A 22,406-nucleotide genomic window follows, 5' to 3' on the forward strand; every position below is an offset into this window, starting at 1 on the left:
TAATTAGCTGTGTGGGTGGAGTATTGGTTTCAGGCTCATCAGGAGGGCATCCTCATCCCTTCCTCAATTATACGCATCCAGCAGCGTGTTGGTGGGTGCTTCTTCTCTAGAGCTTATGGACAGAAAAGCCAGGCTAAATGGGGCACTGAGAGAATCTTTTTTTAGCCCGTCACACTGGGACTGTGAATTGCAGCAGCGCAACTGGCACTTTTGCAGGGCGTAAGGAACGCTTCTTTCTCACCCTGCGGGATATGTGATGAGAGTGGGCGTGCAGCAGTGATCAAGTCACCGAGTTAAGTAGCAGGCCTGTCTGACTGATTTACAAATACCAGTGTTCTTTATTTACACAGACATGTAAACAACGGAAGGTAAACAACACCGCCCAGCTCGGTCTAACAAACAGGCTGCTGCTGTTTCACTTCAGGACCTGAGGTGTTTTAGACATTTCACAGAAACTGTATTGACAGCAAACACAGGAAGGCTACGAGGTTACCTTGACTCTTTCTTCTTTGCACGGGAATCAAATGCACGGTGTGGCAGCGTGAGGGAACGGTACCACTGAGGCCACAAAACAAGCGTTTGCAAAGAACCCACCAAGAGCTTGCCTTGAGGTCGGATATGGCTGGAGTTAGCAATAGTTTTGAGTAGTATCGCTGCAACTAGTCTGTACTCTGACAGCGCTTTCCACCCAAGGATCTGAAAGCACTTTGCAAACAGACCACAAATCTTTGCTGCATCCTTTGCAAATTATTGCCAGTTTACACGCAAGGAAACGGAGGGCCTTCAGATAGCAACTTTCCCAGAGCTCAGGTTTTACTAGTCTCGTTTCCCAACCTTGTGCTTTAAATATAGCACCATTCTTCCTTCCCAGAAGTATATTGCTTCTTGACGATTTAGGACAAGCTTTCGAATTCAAAGTGACGCTCGAAGCACCGCAGGTAGAACAGCAGCGGACGGTCCCAGTCGCTACCAGAAGCTGTTTCGCTTCAACAACGCCTCTGCTGAAAGAGGAGCCAGCTACTGTGCGATACATTGCACCTATCCCCACGCTTTTTCAAGTTTGTCCAAAAACAGAATTAAGGGTAACGTTAGCTGCAAAAGAAAAACTATTTGAAAACAACTGTGCTGATCTGCTGTCTTGCAAATTTAACTGCAACAGTAAGCCATACACACACTGTGTTTTACTCAGTCAAAATATTTCAAATAGAAATGTTACGCTAAACTTGTAAGACAGAAAAATACCTAGTGGAGCAACGAAGAATTCAGGAAGTTTGCTGCTTTGTGCCAAGGAACAAATTTCCTTATAGGTTAGCAGCAAAAGCATCAGCTAGGGCTTGAACGGGATTTGATTCTCAGCTGTAAATTCACATTTTGGTTCCACACACATTTCCTGGAAAAAAAACCAGCCTGACAGGTGTTGGGTTTGTTGTTTGTTGTTTTTTCTATTGCAGAGTGATCACCATGACTTGAACCCAAAACTGGTTTCAGCCTTTCTATCTGTTTCTAATGTGAATAGCAAGTTAGACAGGCTCAGCTCATATGCTAGGTCAAACTCAAGCATGTAAGAATTGCTGCTAAAAAAGCAGCCGGGAAGGTGGATTTGAGCACAGTATTTAAATGCTCAGCTGCCTTCTCTTGTGTACATTATGCTTCAAGTAGTTTTACTTCTTCTACCCTCCCAGTAAGAACTACAGTGATGCACTATCTTCAGTTATCATAGGAAAGGAGATTAATGACCACAACCGTAAAATACACCATTTACAGCTGCCAGTACAACAGCAGGTAAAATAAAGACGGAGAAGGAGGCCCGTTTTTCTTAAATAGGCTTTTCTGCAATCCTTTCAATCCCCCAGGTGAAAAGGAAACTTAAGAAATTCTCCTTAAATAAAAGCTATGTACAAATTGCACACATTACAAATGGAGCACTGAGATCAGTTACAGAAAATAAGATGTACAGTCTTCACTGATAACATCTCTCTTGCTATAAACAGCGATAAACAGCATATGCTTTCTTCAGATGTCAGAACCCAGCAAGACTGCAATATTATGTACACAGGGCTTGTTTGCCTTCTGCCTCCCACAGCAGAGTCCCTCCAAACTCTGTTTTCGCTTCAGAAAGCTGTGCAGCGACGTTCCTGCGCACCGCGTCTCTCCTGCTCGGCAGATCACAAGAGAGCTGTCATTGCTGTCTGGCTTATTGGTTTTAGGCAGTCTCTGGGCGTTGAGTAACCCTCGCTCCCGAGGGCGGTGGGCTGAGGTTTCTGGTAGTCCGTGCTGTAGCTCACGGAGGTCAGAACACCGTTAACTTTGGGTTTGTCGTAGTTTATGACACTCTGGGGCGTCTGATAGTCTCCGTTCCTGTTATCGGTCTTACATGAACTAGAGAAGCTGCCGGCAGAAAGGGAGTGTTTCTGAGATGAGACAACAGGTACGTTGTAGCCGTTTTCAGAGGGGTAATTATTTTCTCTTGTTACGTGCCGCTCTATGATGGGGGTGGCATATTCGGGCTCTTGGCTGGTCAGGGGCAGAGCGTATTCGTGCCGGTTAGCTCTGTGCGGACAGTGGTAGTGATTTTCGAACTCTGAACTCCCCCTTCTTCCCTCGTCTTTGGTGTCCATGGGTCGAAAAGTAGATCCTTTCCGTGTTACCGTCCCAGTCCCGATCATGAGAGGCTGCTGATAATCTAAAAGGAAGCATGAACTGCTCAATAAGGCATAGATTGGTTATTTTATGTATGTAATACTTATGCATAGATAGGTATTTCATGTTGAAAAATGGCTCGGTTATTGTATCAAACGCGTGGTTATCAGGGGTGTGAGGAAACCTTTCCCCAATGCTGGTCCTGTAACCTCCTTCAGTGAGCAAGCGTTGCAGAAGGTTGCTCTTCCACGGAGGAACTCCAACCTGCCACCTCTTTTCCTACTGCCTCCCTCCCTTTCCCCACCTACCCACCCAAATGAATTAACATCATTTCTGGAGTACACTCAAAAGCCCTAAAAAAAGAGAGAAGTCGACAAAATATTAGCAACAAACTGGACAAAGGACATTGCACGAAGATCCACAAAGGAGAAGTTCTCTAAAACAAGTGTTCCACTTTTGGAATAATTAAAATGCCTGGAGGATTCTTAACGAGCCTGACCAAGCGCTGGCTTTATTTAAAAGGCATCTCGCAGTAGCTGAGTGACAGGAAGGATGAAGTTAGGCGGAACAGCAGCCAAGAGAGTCAAGGGAAGTGTGAAACGCGCTAAGCCAGCTCAGCACTGCTGCGGGCGCGCGAGGGGGGACGAGCCGTGGGAGGAGAAGCGGGACCGGCGCTGCCGGGGGAACCGGGCGGTCCTCCCGGTCAAGGGGGACAGAGCTGGGGATGGGCAAACGGCCCGAGCAGGAGCAAGGAGCCAGATGGAGGAAACGCGGCCTCAAGAAGCGTGGTGGTTGCACCTCTAGTCGAGGCAGATGCCAGGCTGCCGTGTAAGAAGGAGATCTGGACTAAAAGGGTTTTCAAAGAAATCCAGTAAAACTATTATGAGAAAATTCAGCGTTCTAGCTTTCTCACTTTGGTGCTAGTGACAATCTCTTACGGATGCATACGGTGGCCTGAACAGCTCTAGTAAATGACACTGCTAAAGTATCATGTTTTGATGCAGGCGCGAAGAAGTTAGCTCAGTTTCTGTTCTGGCATCGTGGTTCATCTGACATGAGCGTCGAATTCGATCCCATATGTCCTGTGAATCTTTTTGGCAGTTCCTGGCTACGTCCCAAACTTCAGCATGTAGGGTGAAGGTGTTATGATATTTCACTAAGTAAGTGGTGCAGCTCTCCCCAGCGTCGCTGCCGCCATCCCCAACAATCTCCCTCGCCCAGGATGAAGCATCTCGACTTGCTCCTGGTTGCCTTTGGGAACCAGCAGGCAGCTGGGGATTCGAGGGGAGGGAATTTCATGTAGCATGTTAAGCTATATGCAAGTTGCGTGCTCTCTGCGATTAAATTCTTAAATGGCACATTTCTGGGCTGCGTTAAGATTTTTATTTTGTGTTTCTTATTTTTAAGGAGACTGTAGGTGAAATGCTAAGGCTGGGGAGCTGCCTGGCCGGGCTGAGAGTTAAGACTTCCCACAAACATGGCAGGAGTGGAGGACAGAGAGAGCAGAGGCTCCCCAGACATGGCCAGGGGGGCCAGATAACTGTGATTTGTGAGCAACCTTTATTCACTCCCTTTCCTTCATGAAATAAAACTGCTTTATAGGTCTCTGCATATTTATATTGAAAGTTTCTGAAAAGGATTGAAACCATCTTTGAAAGATATCCAGGGTAGCACCATATGGAATTACAGTAACCATCCATTTGTTTTTTAAATGTGTTTGCCAAATGCACTGGAGAAATTCTAAGGAATTTCCAAGGTCTGGAGGCTGGAAACGGCAAATTAATCTTTCTGGAAGATTGCTGATCACTGATCCCATGAAATGGCTGGTCTCACTAGCCTCTCCAGACAGACTAAACTAGGCAGGGATAAGATGTGCTAAGAGGATGAATTAAAAAACCATCCCTTTGGGATGCAAATAGTACTGATGCGGGGATTTGCTCTATCCAAACAGTGACCTGGAGCCAAGGTAGCACAGGAGAGAAGCACTGTGGTTGTTTTTTTCCTTCTATCTCATCTACCTGCTTCCACTTCAGGGGGCCTCGTCTCCAAAATAGTTCGGGCACCAGGAAAGCTGCACAGCGATCTCAGCACAACTTCCAGCTGGGCGTGAAATCCCACCACAAACCAACTAAGCAATTTTTCTATTTGCTCAGCAGCAGGGGGCATTATGTTTTGTTCCATTTCCAGAGACATTTGTGTTTAAATCAAAACACGAAAATTAGTCAGCAAAGCCAAACTGTCCTATCCTAGGCACATTCTTGCAGTGCATCCATGCCTGAGTGCCTTCCACAGTTACCTTCAGCTCGTAACTATTGCGGAGTCAGGAAATCCTTCCCAACAACTCCAAGAAAAAATTTCCAATATAGCAGTCTTTTTTCCCCTAATAGATTTAGCTGCTTCACTGTACGTCTGGGATGAACACAGATAAATCTGTTCCTGGGCTTCAGCTTGCATGAGAGCTGGAGCTTGTAGCATTGCCGGCCCATCCCTCTCCCTGTTACCTGCTCTGCGTGCAGAGCAAAATGAATCCATCGCATGTTACCTGCCATGTCACTGGTGACCAGATCTAGTTTTTGAGGTGTCTCCTTCTCATTATTATAGCTGATGGTAAATTCAGTTGACTGATGTCTGGTGAAGGGCTGCTTGATTTGTTTCCAACAACCTATGATAAAGATATAAAAATAGAAGGCTTAGCAGCAAGTTAAATACTCACAATCAGAAGACTTACCAGAAAGTTTAACTTTTGGTGTACTCATTGCTGTCAATATATTAACAGCAGCTTGTTAACAAGCTTTTCTTGTTAAAAAACAAGACTAAAATGGGCTGTTTGTAAAAAAAAAGCCCCCTAAATTTGGAGGGTGAAAGGGAAAAAGTGAATCATCAACTGGGATTTCCAAGTGAAAACAAAACTTTATAGAGGATTTTCTTGGCAAGAAGGGCTCAAACACTGTAGGTGTCTGCAGTGATGCCTTAAAGTGTATCAGAAAAATACCAGCTTTAAATCAGTTACATGTTTTGCCATTGCGTATGTGGCAAAAATAATGTTTAAAATTTCTTTTTTTCAGTAGACTAGTATGGCTTCCATTTCCTTGATATCTGAGCACCTGCACTCGTCAATTAGTTTGTTCTCACAACATCCTTGTCAGACAGAAAAGAAAAAATCCACAGTGTCAGGCACTTGCCTGGAGCCTGCGACAGGAGGTCTGTGGAGAGTTGGGTTCAGCTCCCAGCTTTCTAAGTCCCAAGCCTGGGTCACGAGGGCTTAGGAGCTTGATTTATGAAGCACGCACGCAATGATGAACTGACTGGGTAAGAGGCTATCTCCCATTTCTTGGGATTTGTCCTCATTAGCAAGTGAGAAAGGATTATGATGTGACCTTGAAAAATCATATTAGCAAATATGATGTTAAGTACAAATTAATTTTCTAATGAGGGCAAGCTGCAGTGGGTAACAGCATTCCTTTCACTGACGTCAGCATCTGCTGAGGGATGAAATTTCGGAGCTGAGCTATTGCAAGGCACTTGTCAAGAGACATGTGAATTGCTTAGTGGTTTCTTTTTTTATGGAAAGCCGCAATTCAGAAGGATATTCCTCTATAGAGTTGGTTGGCCAGGAAAAACAGCTAAACCCCAACTTCCAATCTGACGGGAGACCGCACTCTAGAAAGCATTCTTGAGTAAGACAAAGAATACACTTCACCGGGGTTTTGCAGGCATCTCCTAAAGCAGAGTCCTCAAGCCAATCCCCTATATTCAGATTTTACACACAAAGTACAATTCAGTATTGTTAGGCTTTACAAATACAGTCCCAACCAGGCAGGGCAGCGAGATGGAAATATTAAAGCCATAAAAAATTATTAGCCCTTGCTCTCTTAGAGAAAGGCAATCCCCTCTGCTGTGGGGAAGAGAAAAGGAAAGCAGCCGTTTTCTGCAAAATAGGTATTTTGGAGGAGGGAAGGAAAGGGAGGGCACCTGGGAGCACTCTTACATGCTAATTTATGCACTCTGTATAACAGATCTTTTGCTAATTGCCTTTCTGTCATAGAAACCAAATTATATTGTTTCTTTGGGCACTGTGCTAGGATGACACGAGTGGAACTATCGTTTGCCGTTTCCCTTGTATGAAGAGGTGAATTTGAAAGAGGAAACGTGGATGCTATTTCATAAACATTTCATGCTTAGTTGCATAAACCCCTTCCTGTCGGCTCAATGGACAGGACAGGACAAGGTGCATGATTCTCCACTAACCTGATTTCTGAGCACCGGATAATCCGTAAGAAAGTCCTTTGGCTTCTCGCCTGCAGGGAGAAGAAAGCATTTATAAACATCTGCACTCACAGCATTTCAGCTTCATGCCTTAGCTCCAGCAGAGAGAGCCTTTGTCTTTAGCAGCTGAGGACGACGCTTCACTTTGAGTTCTTAGAGGCTGGTGTTTACTAGAACGTAAGGTATGCAAACCAGCGTTTTGCCGTTTCGTTTTTCCCCATCTATATGCAAGTTGTGAGTGCTGGTGTTCAAATTTCTTGTGTCTGGCGCTCATCGATTTGATGTGTCCATGTCTATATGTGTCACCCTAGGTTATGTTTTGTGTCTGCTCTTCTGAATTCTTTGGCTAGTTTATACGTTTACTGGGAGTCTGGGGCAGAGCTGGGTACCGCTAGCGATGGAGCAACATCACCAGAGCATTGCTTATACTTCCAAATACCCATGGGCTGACAGAAGCATTTCCAGGCTCTGGAAGTGCAGGTTCATACCAATGGACATCTAGCAAGAATCAGTTAGCAGTGCTGCTTCCATTGTGAAATGAAGTGTCTTGGGTTTAGCTGCTTACCAGTGTATGTGTGCAACTCCTTACACCTGGGCTCTGCTTTCAGCCTGCTAGGTTAAGTGCTCTGACTTACAGGACTGGGAAGCAGAAACACAACAGGAGGGAAATAAAAGCGAATGATCCAGATAGATAGCTCAAATCCTCCCTTCACCGAATCTTTACTTGGTTTGGTGTGGAAACTATTCTGTCTTCGATTGCTTTACACCTTAGTATTTGTGGGTATATGTAGGCTGAAGAGAACAGCTAGTTATATTGGACTGTAAATTGGGGTGTGCAGTTCTGACCTGCTCTACCTTCATTTTTGTCCGGCTAGGGGAGACGTACAGTAAGAAATACAATTTACAGAGACACGACTTGAGGTCTACTTAAAAGGAAGACTGCCGACCAGGATCAATTTCTAGCTCCCTGGTAAAGAGGCTCTGAAAGAGGCCACGTAGTTGGACGTGCTAGCTAGGTAGCCACAAATGCCTCCTATGACAAAAGCCAGTATCTTACTTGCGTAGGGCTGCACAGATACAAATTCCAGAGAACAGGAACAGACACAGCACGATGAGGACAGGGACAATTATAGCTGTAAGCTTTAAGCCTGCATGAGAAAAAAAAAAAGGATAAAAGTTTAAAAGGCAAATTACTCTGAAGCTGGTAATTTTTACTACAGAGAATACAGCAAAAGGCAGATAATCTTGCAGGAATGCTCCTTGTAAGAGAGCATGAAAATGTAGGACTATAAAACTGCAAGACCATTCCTCAGCCATACTTGGTTGCCATGTACCTATGTGGAACAGTGTTGAGATGAAAGAGTTACATATACTTTCTCAAGGCTGACACTTGACTTAACTGCTATATGCTTACTTACAAAGAGCACTTCCTTCTTATTGCCTTATTTTTAGGTAACTTTTAAAAAGCCACTTACTCACTCTGTTTTCAGTTGCTTATAAAACTGCCAAATGAGGCTGCAATTTTACATGCCAAGTATCTGGCTCACACTGAACCGGTTGAAACATTTCAGTCAAAATAGTTCAAAGGTTTCCAGGAGTGGAGCTAGGGAAAAACCTGCTTAGCCCCTGGTAAATTCTAACACAACATGGTTTAGTGCAGGGATTTGAAAATTAGCAGTGGGGTGGCTCTTGTGTCAGGAGTGCACCATTTGCTATTCCTACAGACACTTACCAGGCTGTGAGAATAAGGTAGTACACGTGTCCACAGGGTATTTACAATTTAGCAGATGAAATCTCAGTAGATTTCATTTTCAGTGAACATGGATACAATTTACCCATACCGCTGCACAGATGAACTGAGCTTGCTCTTGGCAAGAGCAATGCAGTTTTAGAGGAGCTTTTTTTCTTACAGTGATTGCTTCTTATAACCAGGTTTTTTTTTTACAGAGACATTCCTACAACTATCAGCTACCTAATGGGTAGCAGCATTTGGTGTAGTGGGTCTGGTAATTCCTGCCTGGCTATGCGTCCACTAAACATTCGGTATAAGCAACAAATTTTGTTTGTTTGCTTTTTAAGATCTAAGAAGTTGGCTCCACAACATTGAAGGATGAAGACTGCAAATTCAGGGAGAAGTATGCAAACGAAGGTTGTCTGAGCCCCCATGAACACAGGCATTATGGAGAAGTGTTTAGTTACGCAACCGTGCACTACTGTATGCTGCTTAGAGCTGGGGACCTGCTCTGGGAGGAGTCATGGTTGTGTAGAGAGAAGGTAATTTTTGTGAGACCACTGCCTCACGTATTACAAAAATTATAAAATATAGGAAGAGGGTGAGGAAGAGCTCCTCCAAAATATGCTGATGAGTGCTCAGTATAGTCCCTTGAGCCACCTACCAAGCATGGCAAATAAAGCAATATGACAGGGAAACCAAAGCCTGATGTTTCTCACATCAAGGAAAACTAAGGCTTTCCATCTCTTTCTGTGCCTTAAGACAGAAAGAACCTATGCTCCTCCCTCTTCTCTCCATCGTTAACCTTTAATCAAGTCTGAAGGGAAAATAAAAGTTTTGGTTTGTGAGAGAGCTTAAAGTTCCCTCAGGCTGGGCTGAAGACATGATGCATCCTAGAGAAAGTGCAGTGCTAGGTAGCATTACCCAAGTTAGTTTCTTCCGATGGGATGGGCTCCGTAACAGTCCTGTCTTCCTTTCCAAGGGAGGTTTCCGTGCTCTGACTCGGTTTCTGCCACATTGAATGCGTAAATGAACTATTAGCTGCAAAAGAGAAGGGAGCATCAGTGGCACTGTGGTAGCACAGGGGCTTTGGAAGCACCGTGCCCGGGGAGTGCTGCTTACCCCATACCTTGCATTATTCGACAACCCATCAGCTCAAGCTTCAGTGCTATTCTTTGGTTCCAAGTTTGAGGGATAATTCGCACGTAGCGGGCCACTATCGGAGGGATGAAGTTATTGCGTACTATGTCACCGGAGTTGGAGTTGCCTTGGAATACCTGCAATGAAACGTAAGCACGTTGTTTGCTCCGTTTTAAAAGTCTCTTTCTTCAAAGTACTCCTGATATCCAACTTCAAACTTTGTCATTATCCTAAAACTAAAATATATTGATAATCTGGGATGCAGCCACAAGATTTCTGGAATTGAGACCTCCAGAAAGAAATAATCTTTTTAGTTCTGACAGATATCACATTTTGCTGTTAGCTCAGAGAAGAAAGATTATCACTCTGTTTCAATGCTGTGTAATTTCTAGTTAATGTATGCTGGTATAATGATATCATTTTTGATTTAATAGCACTGCAGCACCCTTACTTGGGCAACAGGGGATAAAAACGTAAAAAGAAAAAATTGAAGTGAAATATTTCTAGATATTTTAGTAAAATGGTCAGTTTTCTGTATCAAGCTTGAGGAGTGATTATTAACTACATGGTTGTGTCTCCTTTTCTGTATTTCCCAGAATCAGTTCAGCCCGTGTGCAGAACAGTAGTCCTTGCAAAATTAGTTCTCGGAGATGCTTCAGCATGATCTAGGAGAACTTAAAAGCCCGATGAGGTAGGGAAGTGAGCTCAGTATATCTTAGATAAAATGCTAGGCCACATGGGGTTTTGATGGGACAGGTTTTGTCATGCACCTTAGCTGAAACTAAGATCATATATAATAATTTAGTAAGATTATTTGTATATAACAAGTCATTGTGGAAAACTGCAAACCCACAGATTTTAAACAGCCTTCACAGCTCAGCCACTACTAGGTTGATTTGTCACTTGTTGGGCCAACACCCCCCCAGTTTAACATTTGAAAAATATTAAACCAGTTAACGTTGCGCAGTGAAATTCCTTGCCATACAAGATAAGAAAATCGGAGCTAGTAGGAAATCTCTCTACAGCTCTACCAAGTTTTTAAAAACTGCCGTCAGGACTGAGGACCGGGTAGAGCCTTATCCTGGGCCAAGCTGAGCTCCCTCAGAAATGATGAGTGAAGGTCTGACTTTGAACGCTGGGGGAGCAGGGAGGGGGGCTTTGGGGTTTCTTTTTTCTGTTTGAAAGGAAACATGAGGTTTTCAGGGGAAAATGTTGTCAGACAAACCTGTGCAGCACATCCTTTGTCTGCAGGAACTAGCTGCACTGCTTTCATCTGTTACTTGTTAAAGTCACTCAGAGTCTGTGAAAGCTGTTGTGCGGACAGGTATTTTGGTGTAAGAGCATTTATTTTACGTTCAGTTAAAATCCTAACAGACGTAGGCTGTGCCCACTTGTGTCAGCAAGGGGCAGGGAGCGGTGCAGTCCCTGGTGACCGTAAGAGAGCCCGAGCAGAAGCTGGGTCCACAGGCACAGCTCCACCAGCAGCACTGTGCTTTTACCCGAGTCGGTTGTTTCGCTTGTTGGGGGGGTGGGTTGACCATCCCGCTGCATCTGAAGCCGAATCTCAGCTTTGCTGGTGCCGTACCGACCAACGCTTCTGCACTGGTACAGCGTTCCTAGCACGGGCAAGCGCTGAGCTGAGCTAAGGCTTGCCCAAACAGCCTGTTGTACAGCTTTAATTACACCCTGTTTTTTTTTAAAAGAAGGATACAGACATACACATGCCTCCCTGTGTGTGTCTCACAACTTCAGCAAGCCCTGGATAACTTCCTTGTTTCTACAAGCTCGCTATCTACTCCATGGCCGTAAATTACCCTGGTGAAGACAACCCAAGTCTAGACAAGTCTGAAACTCCTAATCTTTCCTGACAGTGAAAGCCTGCCCTTCAATGTCAAGGCAGTGAACGCATTTTTGCTCTGTGTTTTCCTACCCCTCCCACTTTCCCTTACCTTTTCTTCATTGCTCAGAATCCCTTTGTAAGTTCTCCATTTCGAGTTGTTATTTTTGTAGTTCATTGTAAATGTCTTCACGTAAAAGTTGAAATTCATCACCGTGGATCCAGAACCAGTGGTCTTAATCCCTTTTAACAAAATGCAAAATACGTTTTCATTTGTTAGGTGTCTGTTTTAAAGGAACATTTTCAAATGCAAACACAGAAGCCAAAACAATTTGGAGAACTTTGCCTTCAAGGTCTTAATTTATTTTTCAAACTATGTTGGAATTGAGTTTAAAAGTTGGGTGAAGAATGGAAATCAGTTTTAAATTGTGAATTTAGAGCAATGGAATTTTTAACAGAGCCCAAATTAATGACTCCAAAAACGGTAATTGCTTTTTGATATTATGGTCCATATCAGCAGTCTTTACATCTTTAGCAACAACTGTAATTTACGTTTTTACAACTAAACCAGGAGTTGGAAACAGGCGTTTCTTTCACCTGGGCCATTGTTTCAAAGGCTATGACTTTAATGTTTCTTATTGATTCCAGAACTGCATCATGAATAGATCCTAAGCAATCGTTTATCATCCATCCAGACTCTACTGGTCCCTGTGTAAATATTTTGTTCTGAGCCTAACAGCATGTTTACAGACCAGGCATGCATGACAGTTGAGTTCAATCCTGTATCCCTATAGGAAGACCAGTCTTGTGAATAGCCATGATTTTTTAAATAGGAAAATAATATTCCTCAATGCAGAACATTTCATTACATTTAATGAAAGGAACATTGCATTAGTGCGTTATTAGCTTTTCAGCTGCATTCAGTTTCTTCTCCAGCTGAAACCCCAGCTTCTAATAACCAAAGTGACATACCTGTTATTCTCTTCTTCTCTCCCAGGTCTATCTCCAACCATTCACGATTGCTGCTGTGGTTAGAGGCCCAAGCCAATCCTGGGACTTGAAGCCAAGCCTTGTCGGGAGACCACTGGAATACTTGCCCAAATTCGTTGGTCTCCTCCCAGTAGGAAGATGCAGTAACCTGGCTCTTGGAGAGGAATCCCTCTTCCAGACTGAGAGATTTGTTGCAGCCTAGGAGTCCCCACACAGACAGGCAGAAGGAGTTATTTTGTGTTTTCACAGCATATTTTTATATTAGGCTAGCAACATATGAAGACCACCCACAGCAGCAAAGTCAGATGTTGTTTAATCTAGTGCTAGCCTGACGCTATCCATTAGCTGTGGTGTTTGCCAGTCAATTTGTAGTGGATGATCCAGTACCAGAGTGCTGCGGTCCCTCTCCTTTACCAATTTAACTCCTACATACATGACACCTTCTGACTACATCTGCTATTTTTGCCATTTTGTTTTTTAATCCCTGCAGTTTTGTCTCATTCCTGTGAAGACTTCTTATATTTTTAAATTTTCCTTCTGAAACATAATATTTATGGTTTGAGATTGGCATTAACTAATTTTGCTGTACAAAACATTTCTCGGATGAAGGCACTGTACTGAAAGGAACACTTTACTGTAAATATTTCATGATTCTCACCTGCAATTGGGGCTAGGAAAGTTACTCATTACAGAAGCTCCTTGATACTGCTGCCAAGAGGTGATATCACGAAGATAATAGCTGCAGGTAAGTATTACAAACTCCACCAAAGAACCCGCAAAATTTCTGCACATCAAGGTTCTTCAGAGAAAACAGGCCGGCGGAATAAGGTTTCAATGAAGTTAAAAATAATTCCCTGGCAGTTTCAAAGGCCTATACATGCCTTACAATTTTCAGTGGAATAGTAAATGATTTTATCTCAGATGACTGAAATATAATTCAAATGAACGAGCACGAACTTTTCCCCCCTCTTTGCTATGTTTTATGCAAATGAACAGCTTGACAGATTAAAGAAGCTTTTGCGTCTTGGAAAGTCATAAACAAAAACTCGTTCTGTATCAGTGCAATGTAAATATATTTTCATTCCTCCTATGTTTTCGTTCTCTTCTTGTATAACGAAGATGGAATTTATAAATGTCTGCAGAAAAACTGCTTTCATTTTCTGCCGCCTAAAGTACATAAAAATGGGATTATCTGATTGCCATTTTTCACATGCTGGCACCAGAAATGTAACAGCAGAATACTATTTCTGTTTCTCGTCTATGTGCATATGACCTATTCCTATTCTGTGATTTTTTTCTAGCTCACTTCACATTCCTTCAATTTTTTTATTCACTTGCCAATTTTAAAAAATTGCTGTCCTAAAATATCCTTCCTAGACACAGCCTGACATTCTCCTGATTACTTTTCAAAACTTATACAGAAAATACTTAAATAAAAAGGTAAAATTTGAATAGCTAAAAATAAAGCCATTATTCTTACCATTTGACGTAAATATAAACCGCTTATCTGACAGCGAACCACTGCAAGAAAAGAAAAAGGTAATTCAGCCTTTCAGGCGGCGGTCAGGGCAATGCCGAGGTACAGTTTCAGAATCACTCTTTATCTGCCAAAGTATCTCTGGCCAGATAGCCACTTACTTTGCTGGCTGGTTACTGACCCGAGTAAAAGCACTCCTGCACATCTCTCACCGTGACTGAATTCAGGTCAGTTTTTAATGGTTTTGAGCATTTTTTATGCTTTAAAATGACTCCCCGTCCCATCAGCCTGTTACTCCTGCTGCATGCTTCTGCTTTTCTCCTCTGCACAGGCTCTGTACCTCTGCGGGAAAGCTTTCCCCTTCTGCTCCTCCTCAGACCAGCAACATAAGAGCATTCCAAAGAGCCAGGATCGGGAAAGCTAACCGGGGCTGGCTCTACCGGCGGTGCACTGCTCCGGCACCGGGCCCAGGTCTCTTCTCACCTACAGTAGCTTAAATTAGACCAAGGGCACTGAAACCCATGACTTCCTATTAGTCTAAGTCCGCATCTAGTTTGAAGAAAATCCAGCCTTACGCATCGTGACAGAGTTACGCGTGATGGTGACTAAACCATGCCAACTCTCGCCGTTCCTACTTGGGCTGCAGGTGTATCATAGCCAGACTGAATGAAAACTACTCCTTGTTTTAACCTGGGTGGGAACCAGTTCTGTTAGAACCACCACCAACACCTCCCATCAGGAATGGTTCTTTTTGCTCCATTAACATCTATGGCTCCCCTTTTCTTCCTCCTTCTGACACGGGCTGCTTTGCTTCAGGAGAAAAACCTTTTCTTGGGCCACTCCATACAACCCTGCACAATGCAGGACAAGATAAAATCACCACTGTAAGGGAAAGCTGAGCTTTCCTTGGCCTCCCATGGAGCCGCTTTCTGAGATGATTGCCCCTGAGGTTTCATTCCAGAAGTGATGACTCTGCCTAATGAAAATAAAAGCCTGGGTTTTAACGTGAAATTAGTTTGGATTTCTTGAAAATCTGACCCTTTCAACGCCGCTGCTGCGATTAGCTGCACGCATCACTTGCCCCTTTTCAAAAGCCTTGGCCGGCGTGACTGAGTGGTAAAACAGCTTCTGCACTTAAGCGTCAAGACAGCTCCCCTCCAGGCTGCCCTTTGTTGTTGGCCAGGAAAATTTCCCCCGTGGGCTAACAGCGGTGCGCATGGCTGTATGTTTCGAGAGCACCGAAAACGGGGAATAGGAAAGTGGTCCCACGTCAAGGGCAATAAAAACACTGCTTCTTTTTGTCACTGAGGGAAAACTAATAACTACAGGCAAACGAAGCCCTTCAGAGATGACGGAGAGCACTGGGAGGGAGCTGATTTATTTGGGCATGTAGGCGGTAGAGTAGCTGGAAGGAGAAACTCAAGCCCGCCTTCCCTCCCACACCTTCCCCCCCTGGGCAATCCTCAGGGGCGATCAGATGTGCTCTGCTTGCTTCAAACCAGTTCGACATTGCAGCCAAAACAATTTTTTGCTTTCTTAGTGAATACAAAGCAATCCGTTTCAAGAGAAAAGAAGAAAATAAAAACCCATGGTGATCAGTAAAACCTACCCTAAACAGAAATCACAGCGTTCCTCGAATACTTATTTATGAGATAACGCTTTGTAATAAAAAAGCCACCCAGATCCCTTTCAAACAGAGGGCTGCAATTTTAGCAAAGAAAGGGAGGAGGTTAGCATTTCTAAGGTCTATAAAGCTATGAAATCAAGCTGAAATATTTCTGCTATAATTCTGCAAGTCACTGAAGAGGACAAACTAATTCAGTAAGTGGTAATTCATCAGTTTCCTAATGTGACAGGTGGCATTCATCACACAAATTTCACTTTGTCCTTTAAGGGATGGCATCGCCCTGTGCTCCTCATTTTCCTGACAACCTTCAGGATCCTGTCTAGCCAACAGTACTGGTGGCGGGACTGCAGGGGAGACCTGTGCCGGTAGCTCTGCCAAAAAAGGATGCTGCTTCCCGTAATAAATTTCTGTTAGCATCAAATACTTCTTTTTTTTCAGAGTTGGTCTCAAGCAAGCTTTTTATAAGCGGTGCAGGTTAACCCCAAATCTCATCTTTCACAATTCACAAGCGTGCGGTCTCTTGCATTTTCAAAAAGACAAATGATTTCACATGCACAGACATACAGTCACAGGCCAGGTCACATTACAAAGTTAAACCCCCATATATTTGTACTGGGGTATCAGAACTGCCCAATAAATCCAGCCACTTGATCTCCATTACAGCATTTGCGGGTGCAGGTCCACGCATGGATCATGAGAACTGAAAAACTCACAGATGCTGGAGCGTAACAAGCGCACTGAAAAATGGAGTCAGGCGGGCCAAGGTCAGCTCTTGCGGGCTGGTGAGCGAGCAAGCCGTAACTCCACCGTCACGTTACAACGCAAATATTTAACAGCTCAATGCACTCCAGCAGCAGCTTTTGATGAGGTCAGTTTTGGCTCAAGTCACTAAATAATTTAAACCTTTAATACTGAAATCCACTGTAAATGAGAATTTAAAAACTTGAGTAAGCTTTTATGTAAGGGCGTCTAAAAAGCTCTTAAAGCACTGCTGTCCAAGCACCAATTTTTTCTCACCAGCACTGGCTGCTCCACAGGAATTTCTTGCAGCACGTAGGTACCCCGAGGACAGGGAAGCCATACAGCTTTGGAAATACCTCTCATAAAAGCCTTTATAAAGCATGAAATGCATTGGTTCATCTTCTTAGTAAATAGGCCCACTGTTTCTAGGAACGCTTTTTCATGTTTTGAAATAAAAGGATTTCCCTGCATCCTCCAATTTCCCTCTCCTGGGATAATGGGCTCACACCAGCAGTTCATCTGCGCCCGGGATTGTCCCAGCTGCCAGGAGCAGCAGAAGCATCGCGGGAAGCGCTGTGCTCACACTCCCGTTTTTCTCAAAATCTGTGCCATCTAGTTTGCAGGCGTCCCACCCAGAATGAGCCCGCTTACCTATGGCTCCCTGTATAATCTGTAGAAAGCGACGGTTGTCTCCTCGGAGCAATTCAGTCCCTTTGAGATGTGCATCATGCTGGAGGAGTGCCTCCGTCTGTCCCAGTATGCAGGAGAGCTAAGGGGGCTGCACTCCTCTCTCAGGGGCCTCACATTAAATGGGCTAAATTCGAGCCCTGGAGTCTGGCTTCAGCCTGGAAGTGCACGTTTCGGCTCTCCTTCAAGTAAATGGGAGCTCCCCCACTTGATGTAATAGAGACAAGTTTGCATCTCTGGGTATTTCCATTACTCACGTGAAAGGTATAGGATATTTTGTGAATGGCAACATTAAAAGGACGCTCAGCAGTTAAGATGATGCATTAATTATGCAAACAGTGTTTTCCCCCAGCACATGTACGTACATTTGCTGTCTTATACACTTCATTCGTTGCCCACTAGCTCTTGTACTGTGAAAAAAATACAAATGGGAATCCCAGCTGCCTTTCATTATAACATTTCATGCGCTACTGTCTGAGTTACTCCTTCTGGGATTCTCAAGGATCGCGAACATACAAATGCATGTAAATGGTTCTGTAACATCTTTCAATAAGGCACAAAATATTTAATTTAGGGTTTCACTAAGCTGGCATGTGTGATGGAAAGAATTTGTATTATTTGTTTTATGGAGGGGCTTTGTGCCTGAGCTGAGCTCTCAGTCCTGCTTTGCTTGCAACAAGTTTATATTAATTTTCTTTGGCAATTACCTTTCAAGAAAAATAGAAAATATTTAGGCTTTACGGGCCTTCGGCTGGTGGTCTACATGCTACACAGCTTTGTATACTCCAGTGCCATTATATATAAAGCATTTCAATCTCTGCTGAAATTTAAGCACAGCAACAGACCAAATGGATGTTGGGTTTTTTTTTTCATGAATGAAACCATGACTGTAAAATTGTCAGGAGGGTGTGAGAAATCATGGGACAAACAGGAAAAGAGTATAAAAAAGACATATTCCCTTAGCTCTCATAGGCTATGGGACTGAGGAGATTTCCCTTCCTACAAAAAAAAAAGCCTCATGTAAAATCCAGATAACATTTGAAAATTAAAAAATATAAACCAGCAGGAATGACAGAGGCAGTTGCTGGAAGGGCTTACTGTGCTGGATAGAGATTAGAGGATTTATTTCTACTTCAACAACAGTACAATTAAAAGTCAGAAGATAAGTGGTAAATATAACACCCTTGCTATAAATATCCTAAAAAGAGAAAAACTCTGAACATGTCAAAAGCACAGTGTTTGAGAAGTTGTTCATGAAATCCCCTATGGCTTAATGGCACTTTTTATTTATTCATTCTTCCTAGCTTTTTTTTTAAACTTTAACATGAATTTATCATGATTTATTAGCACATCGATTAAAGGTGTTTGTTGCAGAACATCGTACTTTCATGTATCTTCTAACAAAGGAATTTGCAAATATGTTTTGGAAGGAATAGAAGGAGAAAAAAAAAAAAAGAAAATACCGTCCTACATGGTATAGCCACTGAAAACCTGGAACATTTTCCTATATCCAATGCCAACACCATTTTAATAAAGCCGTAGAAACAAAGCCCCTAGACTCACACCTAACACCTTTTCCTCCCCCAAAAAGCATCCCCACCTGCTTCTGCTGATCTGGGCAGCGCACTGTGCCCGGGGCTTTGCTCCCGGAGCCAGCCCCGCCAGCGGTACTCGCTGCAGCCGTACTCACTCGTGCGAGGGGGTACTCACTGGTGCGAGGGGGGTACTCACTGGTGCGAGGGGGTACTCACTCGTGCGAGGGGACGCCGTTGGCCATGACGCCTTCGTAGCGGCTGATGCCCTTCTGCTGGGTGACGCTGATCTGACCGCCCAGCTCGTCCGCGATTACGCCTGCATGTATCGCCGACTTGCACAGCAGCGAGGTCTGAAAGGCAGAAAGCCGTCAGAAGCCAAAGCTCAGAGGATCAATCTGACAAACTGCTAATGCTTTCGCTTCCAAGCCACTAGTATACAGGTGTTACAGCTCATAAAATCCGGCAAAGGCTCAAGAGGAATAAGAGGCAGGGGAGAGAGAAAGAGCAGTGATCTTTGAAAAAAAATGCATTTCCGAAAGTCACTTTTTTTTCAAATGACAAAGCAAATAATCTGCTTCTGAGAAGGTGCTGTAAGATTTTAACCTAATAAGTATTGTGTCACTCCTCAGGAAAACAAAGTCAAAGGCAAGGCGACTCTTCTTTGCAAAGAGAAAACAATAATTACTTGATAGACTTGCCTGAAGGCAGACCTGTCTATTACTGTGCCTTAGGATTTGAGTCATGGCATACATTAGGAGATTTGGCTATGTGTTGACTAGCTGCTGCTGGGTTTTAAGTAGAACCCCTTTGCCAGTATTGGATAACGCTGAAAAATACAGGCAGGACAACTTGGGTGCCAAATAAGTGGCAATAACGTACCACTGGGCTAGGGCAGAGCCGAGAAAGGCCGGCGGAAGGGTGCAAAGGAGACATTCCCAGGGGCTGCTGGCAGAGATTGGTCTCCTTCACACCGACCCAGTTTGGGCTACTGCCACCCGGCAAGCTGGGGTGCCGGGCTGTCCCCTCCGGGGAGGGCTGGGGACACAAAGGCAGCAGGTCTCCAGGGGACCCCCGCGGGTTCTTCCCATCAGAAAAGCTGAATCCCCCTTTAAGGTGGAGGGAAAATTTCTTTCAAAAATTCCTCAGCGCAGATAAGATCTGCATGAGGTCATGCCATGTGATGCTTTTCTTTCCTAACCACCCGAAGGAAGGGGAGGAATAACTCCAGCTAATGAGAATGTACTATGGCATTTCTTTGTTTCTTCAGCTCTGCCACTTTCCAGGCTGGAGCGGTGTGCTCAAATAACTGGATGAACAGGTTAAACTTGAACACTGACTTTTTGGAAACTCAGCAACTGCTATATTTGTGATAGGGTGGGATTTTACTTCAGTGGTATGATTAAACTTACTCCACTGTGAGAGGTGTAAAGATTTCACAGGCATGATGGGAGGAGAGCACTGTGTGATGTGAACTGTGGATAAATGCAACCACTCAGGGAACTTCTTCGCTTTAGAGAACGAGCAGTTAAGACAACCCAAGAGGTTGGTGGTTATCAGTGGGATGTCATTAGGCAGTGTATAATATTTATTTCGTCTCAGAGCAGATTGCTGGGATACTGCAGGCATAATCTTAAAGAAAACCTGCATGTTACTGAAATGTGTCTTTTTTCCTACAAGAGATAACTGTAGAAAAGAAACACGCATGGACTCCAAACAAGTAAAAGCTGAAGTAGTAGGAATATTTAGTACATCCGTGAGCGCTGCCTCAAGAGGGACAAACCCTATGCAGGGTTTTTCCATAAAGCTAGAAACCACAAGTCAGTAGGTGTATTTGACAATTGGTGGACTTTATTCTCACCTAATTGATTGGTCTGTTTGAAAAGTGTCTCCATGTGCTTATATACTGATAACATACTCATCTACTGATAAAAAAAGGTATTATCTAACACAGCTGGGTAGAATTACTGACAAAAGTCAAACAGCAAAAGTTGAAACCAAGTTGTGCTACGCTTCTCTCTTCTGTCTTTATAAATTTCCCCTCATTATCCTGTGTACTTACATCTCTGTATCCTTCTCCGACATTCCCAGAGATGTCACCTGCTATATCTCTGCAGCCAGCAGGACAGTATCTGCTGTAGTGAGAGAAGAGAAGCTTGTTTAAAATATGAACTGTAGTGATGATACACAAACTCGTACAAAAGAAATGCTCTCAAACCAAGAAACGTTTTAGCAGTAAGTTCTGGCTGATGGTCTGCTAGTGAGTCGAGGAGGTAAATAAACAGGCCCTTGAGTTTGTGAGTGGACTGCACACAGCAGCACACAAAGAACCAGAAAAGCAGTTTTGCAAGGGCATTTCTGTTTAATTCTCTTGTTCTAGAAATGCTACCACACAAGTTTTCAGCACAGCCCAGATAAGCCTACATGCACATCCAGACAGCAGCCAGAAGAGCACGATTTATTACCATTTCAAATCCTATCACAAAGTTCAAGGAACCAAGAAATTATATCTTGTCCTCCGATAATCTTGTATCAGCTAGGACGTGATCTGCTCTCAGGAGAAGCACTGGAATTTGAGGCTACTTTGAATTTCAAAGTGGAATCTCTTTTTACATATACCATGTATAGGTATGCCCTAACGAGAATTGTTGAGAGCTCTATAACTCCATTCCCGCACTTTTCCGGGCCACAGACTTCCATCCCTTAGACTATTACAGCATTGGAGCTCAAACAAATTCACTTCTCCAGAAAACCAAGACTGTACCTGCCTTATATGACATTTTCTAACATGGGACCAGAAGACAGTTACAGCAAAGCAAGCCAGAGCGCAGAGAGCTGCAAACCCTCTTTACCTGTATTCAGCCTTTGTGTAGTGGTTTGCTCGTTCCAAACATGTGATTAGATCTGTGAAAAGTTTACAAATGTCAATCCCCATTGCAGGTTGTAGAAATACAGACAAATATTTGGCTGAACATGAAATTACATTTAAAGACCTCTCCGTATAATACTTGAACAATTTTATTAGATAGAAAGGAACAGCTATGGTTTTCCCTCATTCTTTTCATCTCCCTCTTCTACTCTTCTTATGTCTTACACCTTCAACAAAGTTGCACAGACCCCCAGAATATTAAATGTAGGAATCAAATCTTAATCTCTCCTATCCCTTCATCCTATCACTGTGTGGTAGATGCTGGAGCCCAGAATACAGTGGAGCTTCAAGGAAAAGGTACTAATTTTCTTGTTCACTGGGTCTGTATTGCAAATTGTCTCGGTAAGATTTCAGCAGCTATTATATCTGGTTAATATTACAACTGCTTCTTGCACACATGCTATTAAAAATATCATGGTTCATGCTAATCTGGAAATATTTAGGACCAAACATTTGGGCTAAAGTCTGAGTGTGTAAAGAAGGTAATGAAATAGGGGGGACCACACCACTAATCCTTTAGTACTTTTGGATTTCACTTTACCTGGATGATCACTGCTGGCGTAGGACAACAGAAAACCTCGTCCTGACACGTGGGATCCACTCTCAAAGTGAATAGTCGCTTCATTGCTATCCAGAATGATTTCTTTGGGGACGGGCATCACGTTACCACAGTATGGCCCTACAGACAGAACAAAGATGATTTCAAAAGTTTAGATGACATAGTTAGGCTGGAATATTCTCATGATTAGCGAATAGTTTCATAACACGCTCATTCTCCTTCAGTACCAATCCAAATGTTGACAAAAGG

The 22,406-nt window shown here is 43.5% G+C and overlaps 1 protein-coding gene across 1 annotated transcript in view; it reads right to left on the reverse strand.

Annotated features, from left to right (window-relative positions):
* Positions 1-315: 315 nt before the first annotated feature.
* DCBLD1 (discoidin, CUB and LCCL domain containing 1) overlaps positions 316-22,406 on the reverse strand; it is a 48,942-nt gene continuing 26,851 nt past the window's right edge. Inside the window, exons 3-15 of the mRNA XM_052781233.1 lie at positions 22,140-22,277; positions 21,522-21,573; positions 20,732-20,804; positions 18,889-19,022; positions 14,086-14,126; positions 12,588-12,803; positions 11,728-11,858; positions 9,768-9,915; positions 9,563-9,679; positions 7,964-8,054; positions 6,889-6,938; positions 5,183-5,302; positions 316-2,683 (exon numbers count right to left, since the gene is read on the reverse strand). Coding sequence (XP_052637193.1) covers positions 2,166-2,683; positions 5,183-5,302; positions 6,889-6,938; positions 7,964-8,054; positions 9,563-9,679; positions 9,768-9,915; positions 11,728-11,858; positions 12,588-12,803; positions 14,086-14,126; positions 18,889-19,022; positions 20,732-20,804; positions 21,522-21,573; positions 22,140-22,277 — 1,829 coding nt within the window. The 3' untranslated portion in view covers positions 316-2,165. The remainder of the gene's footprint in view (positions 2,684-5,182; positions 5,303-6,888; positions 6,939-7,963; positions 8,055-9,562; positions 9,680-9,767; positions 9,916-11,727; positions 11,859-12,587; positions 12,804-14,085; positions 14,127-18,888; positions 19,023-20,731; positions 20,805-21,521; positions 21,574-22,139; positions 22,278-22,406) is intronic.

Source organism: Harpia harpyja, chromosome 3, assembly GCF_026419915.1.
Source record: "Harpia harpyja isolate bHarHar1 chromosome 3, bHarHar1 primary haplotype, whole genome shotgun sequence".
NCBI lineage: Eukaryota > Metazoa > Chordata > Aves > Accipitriformes > Accipitridae > Harpia > Harpia harpyja.